Raw genomic sequence first — 17573 nt, 5'->3', positions numbered from 1 at the left:
ACAGTAGAGTGATACAGCACAGACTAAAACACGGGTTAAACTGTTTGTGATAATGTTCATTTCAACCCATAGTCAGCAGTTCTTCTGCAGTGGTCTGTTCAAACTTGAGAGTCTATCAATAAAATGAAGAGTGAGGTTACGTTAGCTCTGCTTGGTAGATGACTCGCAGGACATAACCAGGATTTACGAACATTACACAATACAGACATGTCTTAGAGCAGCCAGCTGTGAGTCATAGTAAACAGATAGTCTTCTCACCTTCTGGACAATAGACTGAAAACTGAGTTTACAAAGTTTGATTGTTAGCATAGATTATTCAAAGGTTAGAAAACTGGGTGGGAATCTCTGGTACTGCTTTAGACTGGTTCAAGTCCTATCTCGAGAGCAGGACTTTCTTTGTTGAAATTGGTAACTGTGTCTAAGACCAAATGGCCCTGACCTGTGGGGTTCCCCAGGGTTCAATCCTGGGACCCCTATTCTTCAGTTTGTACATGCTTCCATTAGGTCAGCTAATATGCAGCTATAACGTGTCCTACCACAACTTTGCTGATGACACTCAGATCTACGCGTCAATGACGGCAGGCGAACATGGGCCTGTAGATTCACTCTGTCGCTGTGTCAACAGATCAGTGTGTGGATGCAGAACAATTTCCTCCAGCTGAACTCGGATAAAACTGAAACCATTGTCTGGGGCCCACAGAAACAAAAAGAAAGTGTTATCATTCAACTTCAGACTCTCTCTCTGAATGTGAGTAACCAGGTTAGAAATCTAGGGGTGATATTGGACTCAGACCTGAACTTTAACAGCCAAATCAAATCAATAACATCAGCTGCTTTTTACCATCTCAAAAACATTTCCAGGATTTAAGGAATAGTGTCTAAACCTGACTTATAGAGACTGATCCATGCGTTTGTCTCCAGCAGGTTAGATTACTGTAACGGCCACTGGACTCTCGAAACAAGCTGTAAGACAGCTGCAGTACATCCAGAACGCTGCTGCTCGGGTCCTGACCAGAACCAGGAAATACGACCATATAAGTCCAGTGCTCAGGTCTCTGCACTGGCTTCCTGTGGCTCAGAGAATAGACTTTAAAACAGCTCTGCTTGTTTACAAGTCTCTTCATGGTCTAGCACCAAAGTACATCTCTGACATGCTGGAACCATATGAACCAACTCGGTCTCTGAGAACCTCAGGGAGAGGCCTCCTGCTGGTGCCCAGAGTCAGGACTAAACACGGTGAGGCTGCATTCCAGTTTTATGCCCCCAATATCTGGAACAGTCAGCCAGAAGATGTGAGACAGGCCTCAACTCTGACATTGTTCAAAGCCCAGCTGAAAACAGCTCTGTTCAGCTTATCATACAACTGAAAGTATCTTATCTGCACTCCTCTCTTTTAATTTAATCAATCATTTTTAATCTTTTATGGTGTGATTTTATGCAATGATTTTATTTTGCCTTTTGTAATCTTGTTTTATTTTAACTGTAAAGTACTTTGAATTGCATTGTGTATGAATTGTGCTCTACAAATACACTTGCCTTGCCTTGCCTATTATTCCATACATGTTGATGACTCTCACCATGTTTGATAAAAATTAAGCTGAAGTTTATTTGACCTTTATCGTTGACCCATGTCCAAATCTGTTACCTTGACAGTCCCAGGCTTCAGCCCCACTGGAAGTTTTGGCTTCATTGTACAGAAGTTGTTGTGCTGTTTTGTATGGTTGTCTGGAGTTACAACTTATAAAAGATTGGGATAATTTTGATCTTGAAGGTCACAGCCCTTGCAGCAGAAGGCTGAAATACAGGAATAAGATCAAAGACAACTTCTCTCTTAGTCCAAACAAAAGTAAATTTAACAACTTTTTTGCTCTTGAATCCCTGAGCTGCTAAGGTGACACAGTGAATGTGGCCGACATGGGGGTTATGATAAAATAAATGATTTTGTCCTCATTTGGTGCTAAACTGCATAGAAGATAATATCAACGATTTCAGTTTGGGAAATCAGCTGTGAGGGTCTTTGAGTGTTTGGTGGATTTTGGCGCCCTCCTGTGGACAGTACAGTGTACAGTCCCTTATGGAGCTCTGGAAATCTGGATCCAGTGATTTTAAAAAGAGAATCTGGTCAAGTAGCTTTAAACTCTGAGCAAAATTGATGTAAAAAAAGATAGATTTTAACTGGGTCCCACAGAGCCTGACAGTTCAGTGAGTGCATTTAAATGTTTCAAAAAGTTCACCACAGTTTTTCCCATCACAATTTTATTACGTGACTTTGTACAATAAAAACGGACATTGAAGACCAGATGAAGTACACCTGCAGTGCTAATGGTGATGTAAAGAAAGCCAGCTTGGTGCAGCTCTTACGCCCCCCCGCTGTCTGACTGGAGCTCCTCGGCTCCACCAGCATCCAGCACCAGCTCTCTACATCCTGCCCAGGAAAAGAGTCGACTCTGTGGGAGACATTTCCAAGCACAATCTGCACAAATAAACTCAAAAGCAGCTGCTTCAGGAGCAGTGTGTGTTTGCATTGTTACACTCAGCGTGAGTGAAGTCAGGGATACAATGATCAGTTTCCAAGAGCAGGGTTGGAAAACACGAGCTGTGACACTGGAAACAAAACGAAAAACAATTTGAATATCGGGGCCGATACAAAAGGAAAAGAAATGAACAAAATGTAAGAACACATTAAACATAATTGGAGTTAAACACGGCAGTTCAATGGTATACAATTTACATAAGAGGAGCTGAAGAGAGTAACATCATGGAGGAATTAAATGTGATGACTACATGAACGACCTGAAAGATACACATATATATAAAAACAGTGCCTGAGGTGAGCTTCAGCCTCACTCTCTCTGCTGAAGTGAAAGGCTGACCTCTGTGTGTTTTTGGCATCAAAAGGACGCAGCACTGAGCAGTGCAGCGTCATCGTTCCCAAAGAAGAAGAAAAGATGAGGAGAGAGTGGCTGAACTTTGACCTCTGGGATTATACTTAAACTTGTGAGCAGTGAACTGGACTGAACACTGGATCAATACAAATACAGAACTGATAATGAGCGGGCAGTGATTATTGAAATTCAGAGTCCAGACAATACTGCACCCTGGCTTTCTCTAGATTATTACACAGTAATGAGGTCAAACAGCGATTTAACAGAGGGTTTTGACAAGTGTTCGGACAATCGTGGCTGGCAGGTTGGCAAATAATACATGGAGAAGGTCACATGAAGAAGGTCCTCTGACAATGTTAAAATATCTTCTTCTTTTTGTTCTTTTCCAAAGTCCTGAAAGACAATTCGAAACAGAAAGAAAAATGTGAGAATATTTTTTTTTATGTGTTAATTTTTTGTGGGCTTTTCATGCCATTAATAAGGGCAGGGAGGACAGTAGATGGAGCATGGAGCAGGTCTAAAGTCTGACTCCAGACGTCGAGAGGGGTCCAGCAGCATAACTCCACTCTAAGCCAACTCTCTTGGAGGCTCCACTCTGAGGCCCCTCCAAGTCATCAGGATATGAAGTTTAAAAAAAACAAAAGCAAAAACAAACAAACCAAACCCAAACAGCATTTTAATGAGCTAATAAGGACTCTACAATTAAATAAATTTGAAGCTGGTCAACAGATATGGATATCTCTAGACATAGTTAGATAAAAATCATTAAAAAAATCACACGTCATCTAACGTTGATTTGTTTTGCCATCTAGTGCCTTGAAGTGGTATTAGCAATAATTTCAGCCTGCACATTAGTTTTATTTTATTTTCCTGTTGGAAAACATTTGTCTGTTAGTATTTTGCCATTTAGAGTTTTGAGTATTGAGACTAACATTGATATGTTTCTGTGATGAAAGTTGAAATTCTGGTTTAAAACCAAAGTTATATCAATATATGCTAACTGCTAGCTTATAAATGCACTTTTTTATATACGTTAGCATCAAGCTAGCGCTTCATTGTTCCGTAATGTTTTCGGTAAGGGGGTGTGTATATATGTTGAATGTAGTAAATAGGAATCTGGTGTGAGAGGGTGATGTACATTTCTTTGTGAGTTCAGTTATTCAGTAAAACTTTAAGTGGAAAATCCTGAATCAGTTATCTTGAGGAAACTGTTCTCCATCTGCTAAGCTAAGATAGCTGGGGCGTGAAACAAATGAGGAAAAGGAAATGGTCGAGATTATTACACCAAATGAGGGTGCTCATCAATACATGTCGTGTTTTTTATGACATACACTTTATACATTTTCCTTTCATGATGTAACAGTAAACAAGGTGGTCAAAGCGCAGAAAATTGGATGTGTCTACCTAAATTTACTATGAAGGTAACTTTTATTTTAATATTTTACTTCATATCCTGACCTGACTTCCTTCTGACGGTGGAGGAGTGGAGCCTCCGTGAGAGTCAGCTGAGAGTGGAGGTCTGCAGCTGGACTGTCTTGGAGACATCATCACTCCACAGTTGAATCAACGTTAAATATGTGGTGTTGTGATTACCTGGAAGCATCTAGCTTCTGTTGCTCCAGGATCCTTTGCTGCGCCTCCCAGCTGGCCTTCTCCTCCTCGTGTTGGCGGCGTTTCTCTTCCAGCTCTTTGTGCTGGGCCTCCAGATTCTTTTTCATTTGCTCATGACGCCTCTGGAGCTGCGGAGACGTTGCAGCAGAGTCAGAGGTTAACCGAGTGTTTATGAAACAACCCAAATAAACCAACAAACTAACACGCAGCACTTTGTGTTTACCTCAGCTTCCGAGTCTCTGAGCTTCTGCAGCTTCTCCTTCACCTTCATCTCAAACACTTGTTCCATTTCCTGCTCCATCTTCTTCATCTTGGACACGTGTTCCCGTCGCTCCTCCTCCATCTGAGCCAGAGGACTCCTGCAGACACAAGAGTGTTCATACAGACAGCACACAGAGGCAGGTATGTGGATGGTCATCCCCCCACATGGTCACAAGTGACAGTCCCACAAAAATAAAGACCAGAACAGCTTCAGATTGAGGAAAAGTGAGGAGGAGGAATGAGGGAGAAAGAGAGGCACAGAGGGCTGTCCATCGCTGGCTGCTCTCTGTGACAGACAGCTTCCAGCGAGGGCTGTAAGATGAGGGGTGGAGGTGCTCCGAGAGGATTTACCCATGATGTGACTGATGTCGACATACAGAGCTGGAAACTAGTCCAGCTGGTTGTTGCTCCATGTTTTAAAACTGCTCATTGTTTTCAAGTTTTAATCATTGTTAAGCCCTTTATGTTCCATTTGATCTGCATGAAAGGCTCTGTATAAAAATAAAATGACTCCCCCTGCTGACTTTCCTTTCATCCTCAGTTTGTGCTAATTCCAGGTGGCCCTCATTCATCAAACCTGTGTACGACTTGAACATATGTGTTAGCTAATTTACAGGCACAGATCTGCATCCATCAATCTGGCCAGGTCTCAGTTTGAGTCAAAGGATTCATGTCGGAGAAGAGTGTGATGCAGCAACATATATGTGTCTGTGGTTGGTAATTATCAAATCATATCAGTGCTGTTCATTTTTAGATGGACAAGTGGGTCCTCTGATCAAGATTCAAACATTAAATGAGTTGTGACTAGAGATAGACCGATATGGATTGTTTTGGGGCCGATACTGATACTGATTATTAGCAGGCAAGGAGGCCAATAACCGATATTTAAAGCCAATATTCATTTGCAGTCAAAGTGAAAATATTGGTGTAAAAATTTTGAACAATACAAACTCCTACACTTAACTTCATTCCAATGCCTTCAAGCATATGTTATTAAACAGCTCCCAGGCTAAGCAGCATGTTTTATAAAGTTAAATGAAAACTTAAAAAATAAATAGCTAAAGTTTTCTACAATAAACAAAGTTTTCCAAAATTTTTATGTAACCGCAATAAAACTGGACATGGACATTTACATGACTCATTTTGAAATGACCATCTAGGGCTTCTATAGAGTAGACAGGGAGAAACTCTGTGCAGAGGAGTATCAGAGCCAAAACAACACAGTTTTGAATGGGTGTCAAATCGGTATATCCCTAGTTGTGACACCTAGGATGTAATTAGCACTTCACCATAACTCAACAAATCTCTGTAAATACACCACAGCAAATTCAGAAAGGCTGTTTTCAGTAATTATAAAAAAAACCTTGAGCTTTTCATTTACATAAGATAAAAACCAGTTAGCTTGTCTGCTAGCCAGTACACGTTTCATACCTCTCAGGTGAACCCTGTCATATGCTGGTTTCTGCACCAAAATCTGCACCAGACTGAGAAATGAGGGCCCGTTTGACCAAATGTGCCTTTTAGTTATCCACATTTGTAGAATATGATTTGTGTTTGATAAAAATCCAACAAAATTGATTTATCTTTTTAAATGACCACATTAATATTTGTGGAGTGCATGAACTATTAAAGATCAAATGGGAGTCATATGATTTGTATGCGCTGTAGTGCAGCCACCTCGAGCTATCTGTAATCTCACAGCATGGTGTAGTTTGTCAGTTATACGTATACGCCTGAGTAAACTGACATTTAACCACTCGACAGAGCCTCGAGTAACCAACACAGACATGAGGGCCTCAACCTGTGAGATGGTGTTGAGAGCTGACTTTGCTAAGTTAACCACATGCAGCAAAACCTTTAGAGCAATTGGTCAGACATTCAAATTTAAAAGACGAGGAAATTACTCGCTTTTGAACATCCCTAAGTTGAAGTTATGATGGCTCAAATATCCAAGCTGAACTGATGTTTTTAATGGGTTTCATTCTTCATTAATTTTAAGATGGCTTTTTTCCTTTGTAGGTCTTTTTCCTTTTTGCTGTTCATTTAAAGGTTTATCTAATGTACATTTATGTTATACAGTATTAAACATTAGTTGCTGTCGCAGGAAGCAGAGCTAGTGGATAAAAGCAGGTTGAGCACAAGTTAGAAACTATGATACTCGAGAGTTACTGTTTCTAGTACGACATATAAAATCATGAATGATCACTTTTTTCTAACTTTCATTAAAGAAGTAAAAAAATAAATCACATCTGCGTTTGAAAAAGCAAAGAAAAAGGAAACTTAAACTCTAGAGGCAGGGTGACTGGAGAAAGAAGGAGTGAGAGGCATTCTTTGGAGAGGTTTAAAAGAAGTGAAGTCACACTTACATGCCGTCAGCCGTGTCAGGTCTAAAACAAACAAACAAACAAATGCAAACACACTTAGCATGCAGCCATGAATCATGCATTAGCTTGTGAGAGTGTGCTAGTGATCACTGAGAGCTGCAGCCAGAGATTAGCAATCAGTTGATGTCTCTGTTAGTACTGTGAGGTTAGACACTGATACTAGAGCCCAGTTAGTGCCGGGTTAGTGCTGGTTTGTTTTGGGTCTGGACGTGTGACAGCTTGATGTCATCTGAAGCCCTTGACCTCTAATCTGATTAATCCTTCCTGAGTCAGAACCACTAACTTCAAACGTCTTCATTTTTACTCATGAAGCCACGAGGGCTGACAGAGGAGTATAAACGGTGAAGGTGAGCTCACTTGGTCAGCTGTCCTTTGGTCTTGTTGTTATCCACTCCGTTATAGGTCACTGCAGCAAGTTTCCTACTTCTGAAGTTTTCGTAATGGACGTTGTTGGTAACGTCCTTTAGGTCTTGCATGTGCGTCCTGGAAAACAACATGACAAGCAGAAAATTTACTACCAAGACTACCAAAACACAAAGGCATATGTCTCCATCAAACCTGCACATGTGATGGCTAAACAGACACAGACTTACACCAAAACTACCACTAGGGAGATGCTTGCCTGTAATAATAAGTTATGGTGCATTTAAACAGATGGAATTATAAAGCAGGTGTGAAATTCTTACCGTATGAGCATGTTACGAAGGATTGTGAAATCACAATGTTCTCCGTTCTCAACTGAAAAAAAAACAGAGAAGGCAGAACTGTTTGGGAACAACATCATGAGGTGATTAACACATGGACATGAAATGATCAATGAAGGGAGGAGAAAAGAAAAGTAGAGAGTAAAGAGTTTTTGAGAATTTGATGAAAACCATTTCATGTTTGTTCCTAATGTTCCTAACTTGTTTGTTCAAATGATCAAACTTAATGTTGTGATTTTCCTCTGCAGGTTTAGTTTCTGTTACTTTAAATGTTGTGGCAACTTAAGTTTTTTTATTTCTCAATAGTTCTTGAATACAAAATGTATTCAGTAAGCACTTTTGGGCGGCTGAACACAGGGAAAATTACTTATGCATCTACATTTTAATCATGCATTTCTTCCTTCTTTACTCACTTTGTTTCCAAATTTTCTCATGGGTCCTGATTTCAACCTTTTGAGTCCTTCAGAAAATGACACAAAGCAACTGAAACTCTTATTTGTGAAATCATCTTGTCTTTAAAAGTTTTAAGGTTTTTGTGAAACTAAGAAAGAAACTTTTTTAATGCGTTCGGATGATTTAACAAATATATAGAAGTACCTTGAATAAATAAGATGTCTTGTGCCAACCCTTGTCTTAGACTTGTTAGTTAACTCGACTTCTTCAGGTAGCTGTTTGAAATAATTAATCTAATTCAAATCAACTGAAAGTTTCAGTTATCTTGACCGTTCATTTTTGTTTATATATAAATTTTGTTTTTTATATTTTGTTATATTTCATTGTTATATTTGTTGAAAATAACTTTTAGATCACAACTCACAAAAGCATTCTGGGTTATAACTTTTTAATCCCATGCCCGACTTAATTTCCTTTATTGTCAAGTGGACATGCATTACTGATTTATTTGGAAATAGATTTTTAAGCTAAAATATATTTTTGTTAAGACAATTCCAACTTATTATCAAGAGTAACCAACAACTTCAGTAATCTTTTTTTCATACAGACATGCAATAATATACTTGATTAACACATATAAAAAATCATGTTACAGTGTGTACTGCCAGACACCACCAGCAGGTGGAGCTGTGTGCTGCTGCCTGTGCTCCTCCTACACAGCTCACCACAGTCCTCTGAGGTTTGGCTGTGGTGAAATGACTTGCATAGCTTCTCAGGGACCTTGCCCTGCACATATCTCCACTGACATGGAGCCAAAAACATTTGTGGCATTCCAAAACTCGCTCCCCGCGAACGATAAACACAGACGCCAAACCAGTTTCATACTGTAGTAACAGACCTGCGTGTCATCCACTAGGCTGCACTGTGCTCGGCTGTGTTAGTAAGTTATATCTCTATCACTGTAAATGTTTCCACCTCCATTAAGCTACAGTAGAGCATCAGAGCTCACTCACACTCGCGCTGAATGTGCCGTCATGTTTCATACGTGTCACCACAATGTGACAGCAGCTTCCTGTGTCAGGTCAAACGGCACTCTCATATCCTGTGCTCTACTTTCCTATTTCATCTTCATTTCTTTTCTCTCTTTCTTCACCAAGCCACTTCAGCAGCAACGCTGAGTGCAGACGACATGTTGTGTTAATAATCAGACTTTTCATTAGTCATTTAGGAGTTAAAGAGATTAGAAACACTGGTATTAAAGGAACCCTGTGGAGTAATCCAATAATCTTCTTGTAATCACACCCAGTTTCTGTCCAGATCCTTACACTGTGACATGAACCTAACACAGACTGCTTGGAAAGTAAGCATTATGGGCTTTATTGCTCCAGGCAAGAACAATAAATACACTAACCTTAAGGGATGGGTTGTGGGGGGGGGATGTGGAGAACAAAAAGGAGATTGTAAGTTTTAAAGGACATATATGAGTTAAAGGGAAATCTGAATATAGAAAATTACCCAGAAGCCACTCTACAATTTATTCACACATGCACATCACTTCTAGATATTGCTCATGTTGGGCTACAAATGTGAATTTAACCTGTTGATCTTTCATCTTGGCTTCATACCAACTTTTATCCTGCTGAACTCTCTGCAGGAAGTCAGAGTGAGTTGATGTGAGGGAGCAGCCAGTAAAGAAAGAGGTTTATCTTTTAGATCATGCGTGATGAGGGAAAGGATTTCAGCATGTTCCTTTCCACTGTAAATACAGGGAATACGACCATTCAGAAAAAAAAAAAGAAGAGGCAAAACCGTCATCAGACATTAGCCCTATATTGCTAGAAGCCGCCCTGTTGGCTATGGCTGCCTTTTGCGGCAGCTCTCTCTTCTTTGTCCGTTTCTTGTTATTTTTTCGTCTCTTTTTCGTAATCTTTGTATTTGGAGTGGATCATTACTTTGTATGGTTCATTTGTTGGTCACGGACACCAAACTTCTTGTGGCCTCAGTGATATTTTTACTACTTTTTCTCCTGTGTTTGTCTGGAGATCCTACATGTAACCATGGCTGCATTGTTTACATGTGAACCCAGCTGTTTGCAACCTGTAGCATGTCAGTGCTAACTGGTGTAAGGCCTGATGTCTTCCCACAAGGTGAGGAGAAGGAGGTGAGGACGACGTGCTGGTTCTCAGCTGTGAGCTAAGAAATGACGACATGGACCTGTCCTTCCATCCATTGTTATTGGGAACATAAGATCTGTCTCCAATAAGATGGACAAGCTAGCTGTGCTAAACCAGCAACAGAGGGAATACCAGAGGGCAGAGTAGCATCATGCTATTCACAGACATGGCTAACAGAGCGAACATCAGACACCAACACCACATTGGAAAAGCTTCACCTGCTGTGAGCAGACAGGATCCAGGAGACAGAGACTGAACAGACTGCTGAAGAAGCTCAGTCCTGGACCCTGTGGAGGTGGAGGCTGGCTGAACTGGACAATGATAGACAAGCTGTCATCTTATATTTTCTTATGGATCTTTTTGCACTTTCTGTATACTTTCTTACATTTGCTTTCTGGATTGCTGCTGTGACTTCAATTTTTTTGTATTTGTTACAATGAAAATAAAGTTCTATTCTATTCTATTCTATCAATACTTCTGCGTCTAATCTACACCACAGCATACATCACAGGTCTACATGGCCCTTTACCTACACATCCACACAGCCTGACATTCACCTCCACAAAACTGTGTGCTGAAAAGGTGCAAATTAAGCCCTGTGATTGGTCAGTTGGGCAGCATGGTTTCTTGCTTACAGTATATTCTACCTCCCCGATTGTCTGCTCTTTCTCACATTTTCAATAGTAACAGCATGATCGACTGCTGCTTAACACAAATCGGCTCCAACGTCACACACTTTGGTGAATCGCTGTCAGGTTTGGCACAAGCACAGAATGTTGCAGGACCAGAAACTGGCAATATGACGAACACAGAGACCACACAGCCGGTTAGCGGTTAGGCAGAGACACTCAGAGGACTTGGCTGTTCTCTTTAGTGATGATGGTACAGAGGTTTTACAGCTTTTTTTGTTCAAAGTTATGCAGGAGTTCTCTTCAGGTGTCACCAATATGTCATCAGGCTGGTATGAGAAGATGCTAACGACGTGCTTACCAAGGTAAGGTTTCTGTTTCACAGACAGATTCCTCTGTTGACTCAAAGTCTGCTCACTAGGGTGGCTCTTCTTGGACTCAGATCTAGGCATTTGTATTAGTTTTCATTTTTTGATTTATTTACTGCAGAGTTATTATATGCTATATTTTTTATTTCATTCAATTTGGTTTTTTTAATTCTTAGTTTTTTATTTTATTGTTTTTTTCCTCTGTTCCTTGGCTAAACTGTATGATTAACATTACATAAAAAGCACTCTGGCTAAATTCACACTGTTCTTTGACATGTAATCTACCAGTTAACTGCACTGTTTGTCACTCTTTATCTAAATTAAAGATCCATTAGTACTCAAATCCCTACAGCAGATGAAGCTCACAGCTTTTAGCATGTTATACTAAATGATCAAAATGATTTACTCCTCATGCTGTCAATGCTTTTTTACCATCAAGCTTTGAGCCGTTGTTACTCAATATCATGGACAGACCCACAGTGTGTGTGAGTGTGTGCGTGTGTATGCCCTCGCTGAACATTAGGAAAGGAGCAACAGGACCACATGGATCGTGTTACTGATTTGCAAACCACCTACACATGATGCTCCTCAATAATCCAATAGAGCTGTTGAAATATCAGTGTGTTTGCACGCCTGTTAGGTTGTGTATATGTGTGTGTGTGTGTGTGTGTGCCTTACGGTTAAGTGACTCTAAGTGATGAATTAAAAGAGTGGGACTGTTTGACCTTTGGCCTCTTACCTTCAGCTACACCCCAAGGATACTGCCTGCCACGCACTCGCTTCCCGTTGACCTCGATTATGGTGTTGCTGCCCACCACGGCCAGAGGTAAACGATCCTGCAGAGAGGAGGGAGGGGACACAACTGTTGCATAGTTCACACACGATGGCTAAAAATACACAGCAGACTGTGGCTCGCACACAAATGCACAACATGAATGGCGTGAATCCAGAGACAGTGAGTAGTTTACGGCTAAAAAAAACACAGCAGTTTCAATTTAACTGCTTATAAATATCAGACCTTTATTTTCCTGACCATCTTCATCTCCTCCTCATCATCGGTCTCTGGGAACTCGTAGATTTTGATCTTATGCTCCTGTATTTCTTTCATTATCTGAACACAGAAGAGAGGAAACAAGACAAAAATGCAAAACATTAAAAACAGGACTTTGACAAAATGAACAAACATGCAGTATCAGTTTATTAATCTTTAGTAATTCTTCTGGGGCTGGTTATGATTGAAGAAATAAATAAATTAACTGAACTCACAGAGGAAACAAGTAAAAGGCTGAGGAAATGTTAAATAACTTTGTTGACTTTACGTAGCTGCACCTAAAGGTTGTTATTCTCATTTTTAATGTCAACCAAAAATTCATAGCCTTACAAGAAGAGCTACATTACAGGGGAAGATGTTATTAGATTTTTAAATATAACTAAGGATTAATGAGGGTCAGACAGTCTCTAGGCCGGGATGTCTCCAGAGAAAATCTTCAGTTATGGTCTTTGGTTGGCTGATATTTTAATACACGTCAGGGAATACTGGAGAGCAGCCTGCTGTCTGCTCCTCTGAAGTTATACTTTGGCAAAGGTTTAACAAATTACTGTAAAGTTCACTCATTTTTACAGGCTAATGAGAGCTTGATTGGTCGTGTGGTTTAGCTTTTTCTCTTGAGATTTCATTCCTGAAAATGTAATCCCTTTTAAATGCAGCTGTCGAATCTATTGTGATATGATGTCAAAAGCAAAAAGAACATGTAGCTCTACATCTGCTAACTAAAGACAGATTTTTAAGTTGTTTCCTTTTGCATCCAGCAACCCAAAACCTGAAGACTCCTTATGTTGATGCACAAACTAAGAACAAACTAAAAACACTAACAATGGATGAAAAAGGGGAATCTGAACTTTTTATCTGCTTTTTAACTCACTACATTCAGGAGACCACCGGTGTTACTGTATTGTTCTATTATCCCAAAACACATCACTTGAGTACATGATCATGTTCCTGATGTTCAATTTAATCATCTGAATCAGAAAGAAACAAATAAGATCAGAAACCTTTATTCTCTGAGTCCTTCAACTGGATTTTTTTAAATGGCCATGTTTGAGCTCTGAGACTTTGTTTAAAGGGTTAAAATACAAGTAAATCAGAGGTTGTTCACCGTAAACATAATCCACCTAGAACACATATGATTTGATGAAGAACCTCTGATGATGTTCAATTCTAAGATCTGTGTCTGAGACAGACACTTCTAAAGACCTCTAAATGTCCTGAAACATACAAACCAAAAGCCATCAAGCTATAATATTTAAATATTTTATAAAAGCACAGAAACACACACATTAAGTCAGAAGTGACACACACCTGTCGTTTAAACTGTTGACACTCTTCAGGAGTCATTGTGTCGGCTTTAGCAATGAGGGGAATGATGTTTACTTTCTCGTGAAGACGTTTCATAAATTCGATATCAAGAGGCTTCAATCTGGAGAAGAAAAGAGACAAGAGGTGGTCACATGACTGTACATCAAGAAAAGACAGGAAAAGAAACAATGACGGACACATTTAGTCTTTCTAAACATAAAAAACACCACCTGAAAATCCCATACTTTGATTTATCAAGCATTAATTTAACACAAAGGAAAAAATCGCTGCCTTTTACAATAAGAAAATTTACACCAAAAACAAACAAAAATAAAACTCCTGAATTATCGATTATCAATTCAGAGGATGCATGTGATGTGTATGAGAGTGTGTTCTTCATCTGTTTTCTATCATTTTCTTTTTTGTTTAATCAGTTTATGTAAACTTTCATGCAGAGCTGTGAAGCTGCCTGTCAACAGTCACAGTGATGTCACCTGGTCTATATTTGTTCTCCATCACTTCTGACCTCTCTCCTCTGCTCTCTGTTTATATGTGATGCTAAAAAGACCAATTTGGACTCAGCATTTTCCGACCAGGAAATGAGTGTCATACTGGCTGTGACGGAGGGCGAGGCAGAGAGACACGCAGCTGGCAGAACAAAGTGTGACTTTAACAGCAAATATCAAAATCAGGCACCTTCCTGCATGTTTGTGAGGAGGAGAGGATGTGTTTACAACTTCTTCCAGAGCATGGCATCTGTGACACATCCAAAAATAACTTTTTTCTTTTATTCGGGTTGTTTTCTTCACAAGTACTGTTTTCCTGATCTTTGTGTTGATCAATAAATGCTGCTTACTTTCTGTCTTTCATTCACTTGCATCAGCTTCTAGCTGCAAATATTAAAATCTGTAGCTCTGTTATTTTTCTTTTTACAAGTGTTATGCTTTTTGATAACACTAAGAGTTAAAATAACAGAGATCATGCAATTTGAGCTATTTGTGCTATTGAAAAGTATCAATGTTTCAAAACTGTACCTGTCCATTATTAAGTTACATCCTCTCATCAATACGTTACAAAGGGCAGTATTCATAGTAGATTGGAGACTTGGACCCACATTCAGCACAGCAATATTCTCTATATCAATGAAGCAAATTTAAGTTATTTCTATAAATCCTCAACAGTGAAATAAAACAATCGTACTGTAATAAGCAAACCTACAAACTGCTAAAATATATTTAACATCTGACAAATAATCATACCATTCATGTTTAGCATTAGCACTGCAGATATCTCTTCATAACAAATCCAAGTCACTAGTGGAAAAGCTAAACTAAAGTTAAATAAAAACTCCTCCATGTGCAGAAAGTCAGGCAGTGAAAACAACCAGCCAAACAACTGATTATCTGTGCCCTGACATCTGCTTTTAAGTGCTTAAACACACTCAAACACACTCCTCCTCAGCTCCAGGGCTGGAGTTGAAATTGAATGGGTCCATGTGATGCTTCTCATTTTGCCAAGAGGGCCAGCAGGGCTGTGGTCAGTAACCCACACTGGCTCATTGTGGGCCAACAGGCTCAACAGCAGAAACCACCTTTTGTTTGAGGCAGCTCAGTTTGGCCTCGTGTGAGAGAATAGCCCAGCCAGCTCAGTGTGTGTGTGGTGTGTGTGTGGTGTGTGTGGTGTGTGTGGTGTGTGTGTGTGTGTGTGTGTGTGTGTGTGTGTGTGTGTGTGTGTGTGTGTGTGTGTGTGTGTGTGTGTGTGTGTGTTTGGCAGAGGCAAGTGCCAAGACACAGATGGGATGAATGGTGTCTCCAGGTCAGCGAGCTCAGGATGGATTACACCGATGTTATTCCTGTTTGGTAGCAGGCGTGAGGCCACAGGAAGGGAGGAACAGGTGTGGACCACTAACTGCCTGCCAGAGGATGAGGACGCTGGGGAGCTGCACTGAAACAGCTGGAGCCTACAGCTCTGGAGTGAATCTATTTCCAAGTGCTCCTACGAGTCCACAAAGAGATTAAAACGGGCTCATGCTGAGTCACTGACCTGTAACCTTAATGACAGCTTTAAGTTTTCAGCTTTTCTCCATGTCTGACTCAGGCGTTTTCTTTTCCTCCCTGTATCGCCTGTGGGATTCCTCAAGGATCCATACTTGGTCCTGTTTATTTCTGTACTATAACTCTGAGACTTTTTTTGATACTTAAGGCAAATTAAGACCTGCGTGAAGCTGGCCCCTCACCCCGCGCAAAATTTCGGGAAAATAGTCTGCTTCTTTTGTGCTGGTTTGTGCTGTGAAAACTGTTGTTTGTGCTGCTACGGTTTTTGAGTTATTAATTATTATTGTAAAGGTCATCCAAAGTTCACCAAGCTCCTCAGTTGGTCCACAAGGACCCGAAATGGTACCGTTCATTTGTGCCGGTTTGTGTCGTAAAAACTTTTGTTTGTGCAGCCAAAACAAATGAAAAGCACCAGCATGAGAGCATTTCCAGCAGTGATGTCATCAACGAAAGTTTTTACAGCACAAACCAGCGCAAGTGAAACAGACTATTTTCCCCTGAATTTTGCGTGGGGTGTTGGGCCAGCTTCATGCAGGTCAAATGAAAAGAGGTTCAAGAAATCTCATGTTGTGTTGATTCTGATGCCCCCTCTGGCTGATAAAGGTATAGTTTTTCATTTCCTATGAGCACCATCACACACTGTGTGATGATGATTAGGCTCTTGTTGAAGCAAAAATTTGTTGTAGAAATGTTGTAATGAATGAAGAAAGATCTATAAACATGTTTCTCTTCATGAGGATGCACAGTAGCAAGGTCACCTACTGATTTGTAGCTACATCATCTAAATTATTTACTGTTTTGCAACGACGACTAAACTTTGTACACTCTTATGTGCGACTGAGTTTTCTTAGAAAATATACAGGTTTATTGACGGTTACTGTTGTGTTTTTGAGTTTTATTTATGCAGGAATATCCTACTTCCACAAGTGTGTGTGCTATTCATGCCCAATATTTGACTGAAGGAATGGTATGAACAAAGTAAACATAAAGAGCATCACTGACTGAGACAGGAGACATTCCTGCTCGGCTAGCAGCTCTTAAATAAATAATTCATCCAAATCAAGGACAAAACACCCTACAACAACCTGTGTTCACGTGTTCCTGCTGAATCCAAGAATGATTTTGTATTTACCACGAACGCAGAAAAATGTCATCTAAGTGTATTCCAATGGGTTGAAAGCCATAAAATGTAGCTGCTGGTAAAACGTACACATGCTGAGTAAGAAAGCACTCCTTATTCAAATGAAATATCTTTCCTTTCATAAACACAATAAATTTAAACTTTTGAGCTGTGTAGGTTGCAAGTTCCCACAATGTGATAATGATGACGCTGCTATTTACTTTGGAGCTCTGGCTAGAAGTCACATGCCATCATCCATGCTTCAGTTGGTGCGCTTCATTGACCTGACATCTGCATTAGGCGCAGGTCAAAGTTCAGGAAATTCACTGAAATGTTTTTGGAAGCCGGGCCTCAGTGATTAACGAACAACAACACTCCTTCTCTCTTCATGTTTCAGTCTTATAACTCTTTCTGAGCGCTAAAGCTAACCAGAAACTTATTTTATAGGTAAAATATTTGCTTTGTTTTTCCTCTGATGTCCACAGGCCTGGCCACAGAATGAGCACAGGAGGGGGAAAACCAAACCACCGAGTCCCTCTGCTAACACAGCTGGACTGGGACCAGTTTTATGACAGAGACTCCGGCACAGAGGTGATTTACTGCAGCTCAGACCACGCTACTCAAGGGATGATGA

At 40.1% G+C, this 17573-nt stretch overlaps 1 protein-coding gene across 2 annotated transcripts in view; it reads right to left on the bottom strand.

Annotated features, from left to right (window-relative positions):
- Positions 1 to 2249: 2249 nt before the first annotated feature.
- LOC141802816 (septin-7) overlaps positions 2250 to 17573 on the bottom strand; it is a 43815-nt gene continuing 28491 nt past the window's right edge. Inside the window, exons 5-13 of one of the 2 annotated variants that reach the window (XM_074686557.1) lie at positions 13769 to 13886; positions 12428 to 12520; positions 12149 to 12245; positions 7828 to 7879; positions 7499 to 7624; positions 7124 to 7144; positions 4720 to 4855; positions 4479 to 4624; positions 2250 to 3278 (exon numbers count right to left, since the gene is read on the bottom strand). In XM_074686557.1, coding sequence (XP_074542658.1) covers positions 3242 to 3278; positions 4479 to 4624; positions 4720 to 4855; positions 7124 to 7144; positions 7499 to 7624; positions 7828 to 7879; positions 12149 to 12245; positions 12428 to 12520; positions 13769 to 13886 — 826 coding nt within the window. In that variant the 3' untranslated portion in view covers positions 2250 to 3241. The remainder of the gene's footprint in view (positions 3279 to 4478; positions 4625 to 4719; positions 4856 to 7123; positions 7145 to 7498; positions 7625 to 7827; positions 7880 to 12148; positions 12246 to 12427; positions 12521 to 13768; positions 13887 to 17573) is intronic. The other variant, XM_074686558.1, reaches the window with a different exon arrangement.

This window comes from Halichoeres trimaculatus, unplaced genomic scaffold (assembly GCF_033239565.1).
Source record: "Halichoeres trimaculatus isolate MK-OKI-2021-1 unplaced genomic scaffold, fHalTri1.1 fHalTri1_scaffold_14, whole genome shotgun sequence".
In the NCBI taxonomy this organism is placed as follows: domain Eukaryota; kingdom Metazoa; phylum Chordata; class Actinopteri; order Labriformes; family Labridae; genus Halichoeres; species Halichoeres trimaculatus.
Note: the sequence above shows the minus strand (reverse complement) of the source record. Positions and strands in the feature narration are given on the sequence as shown.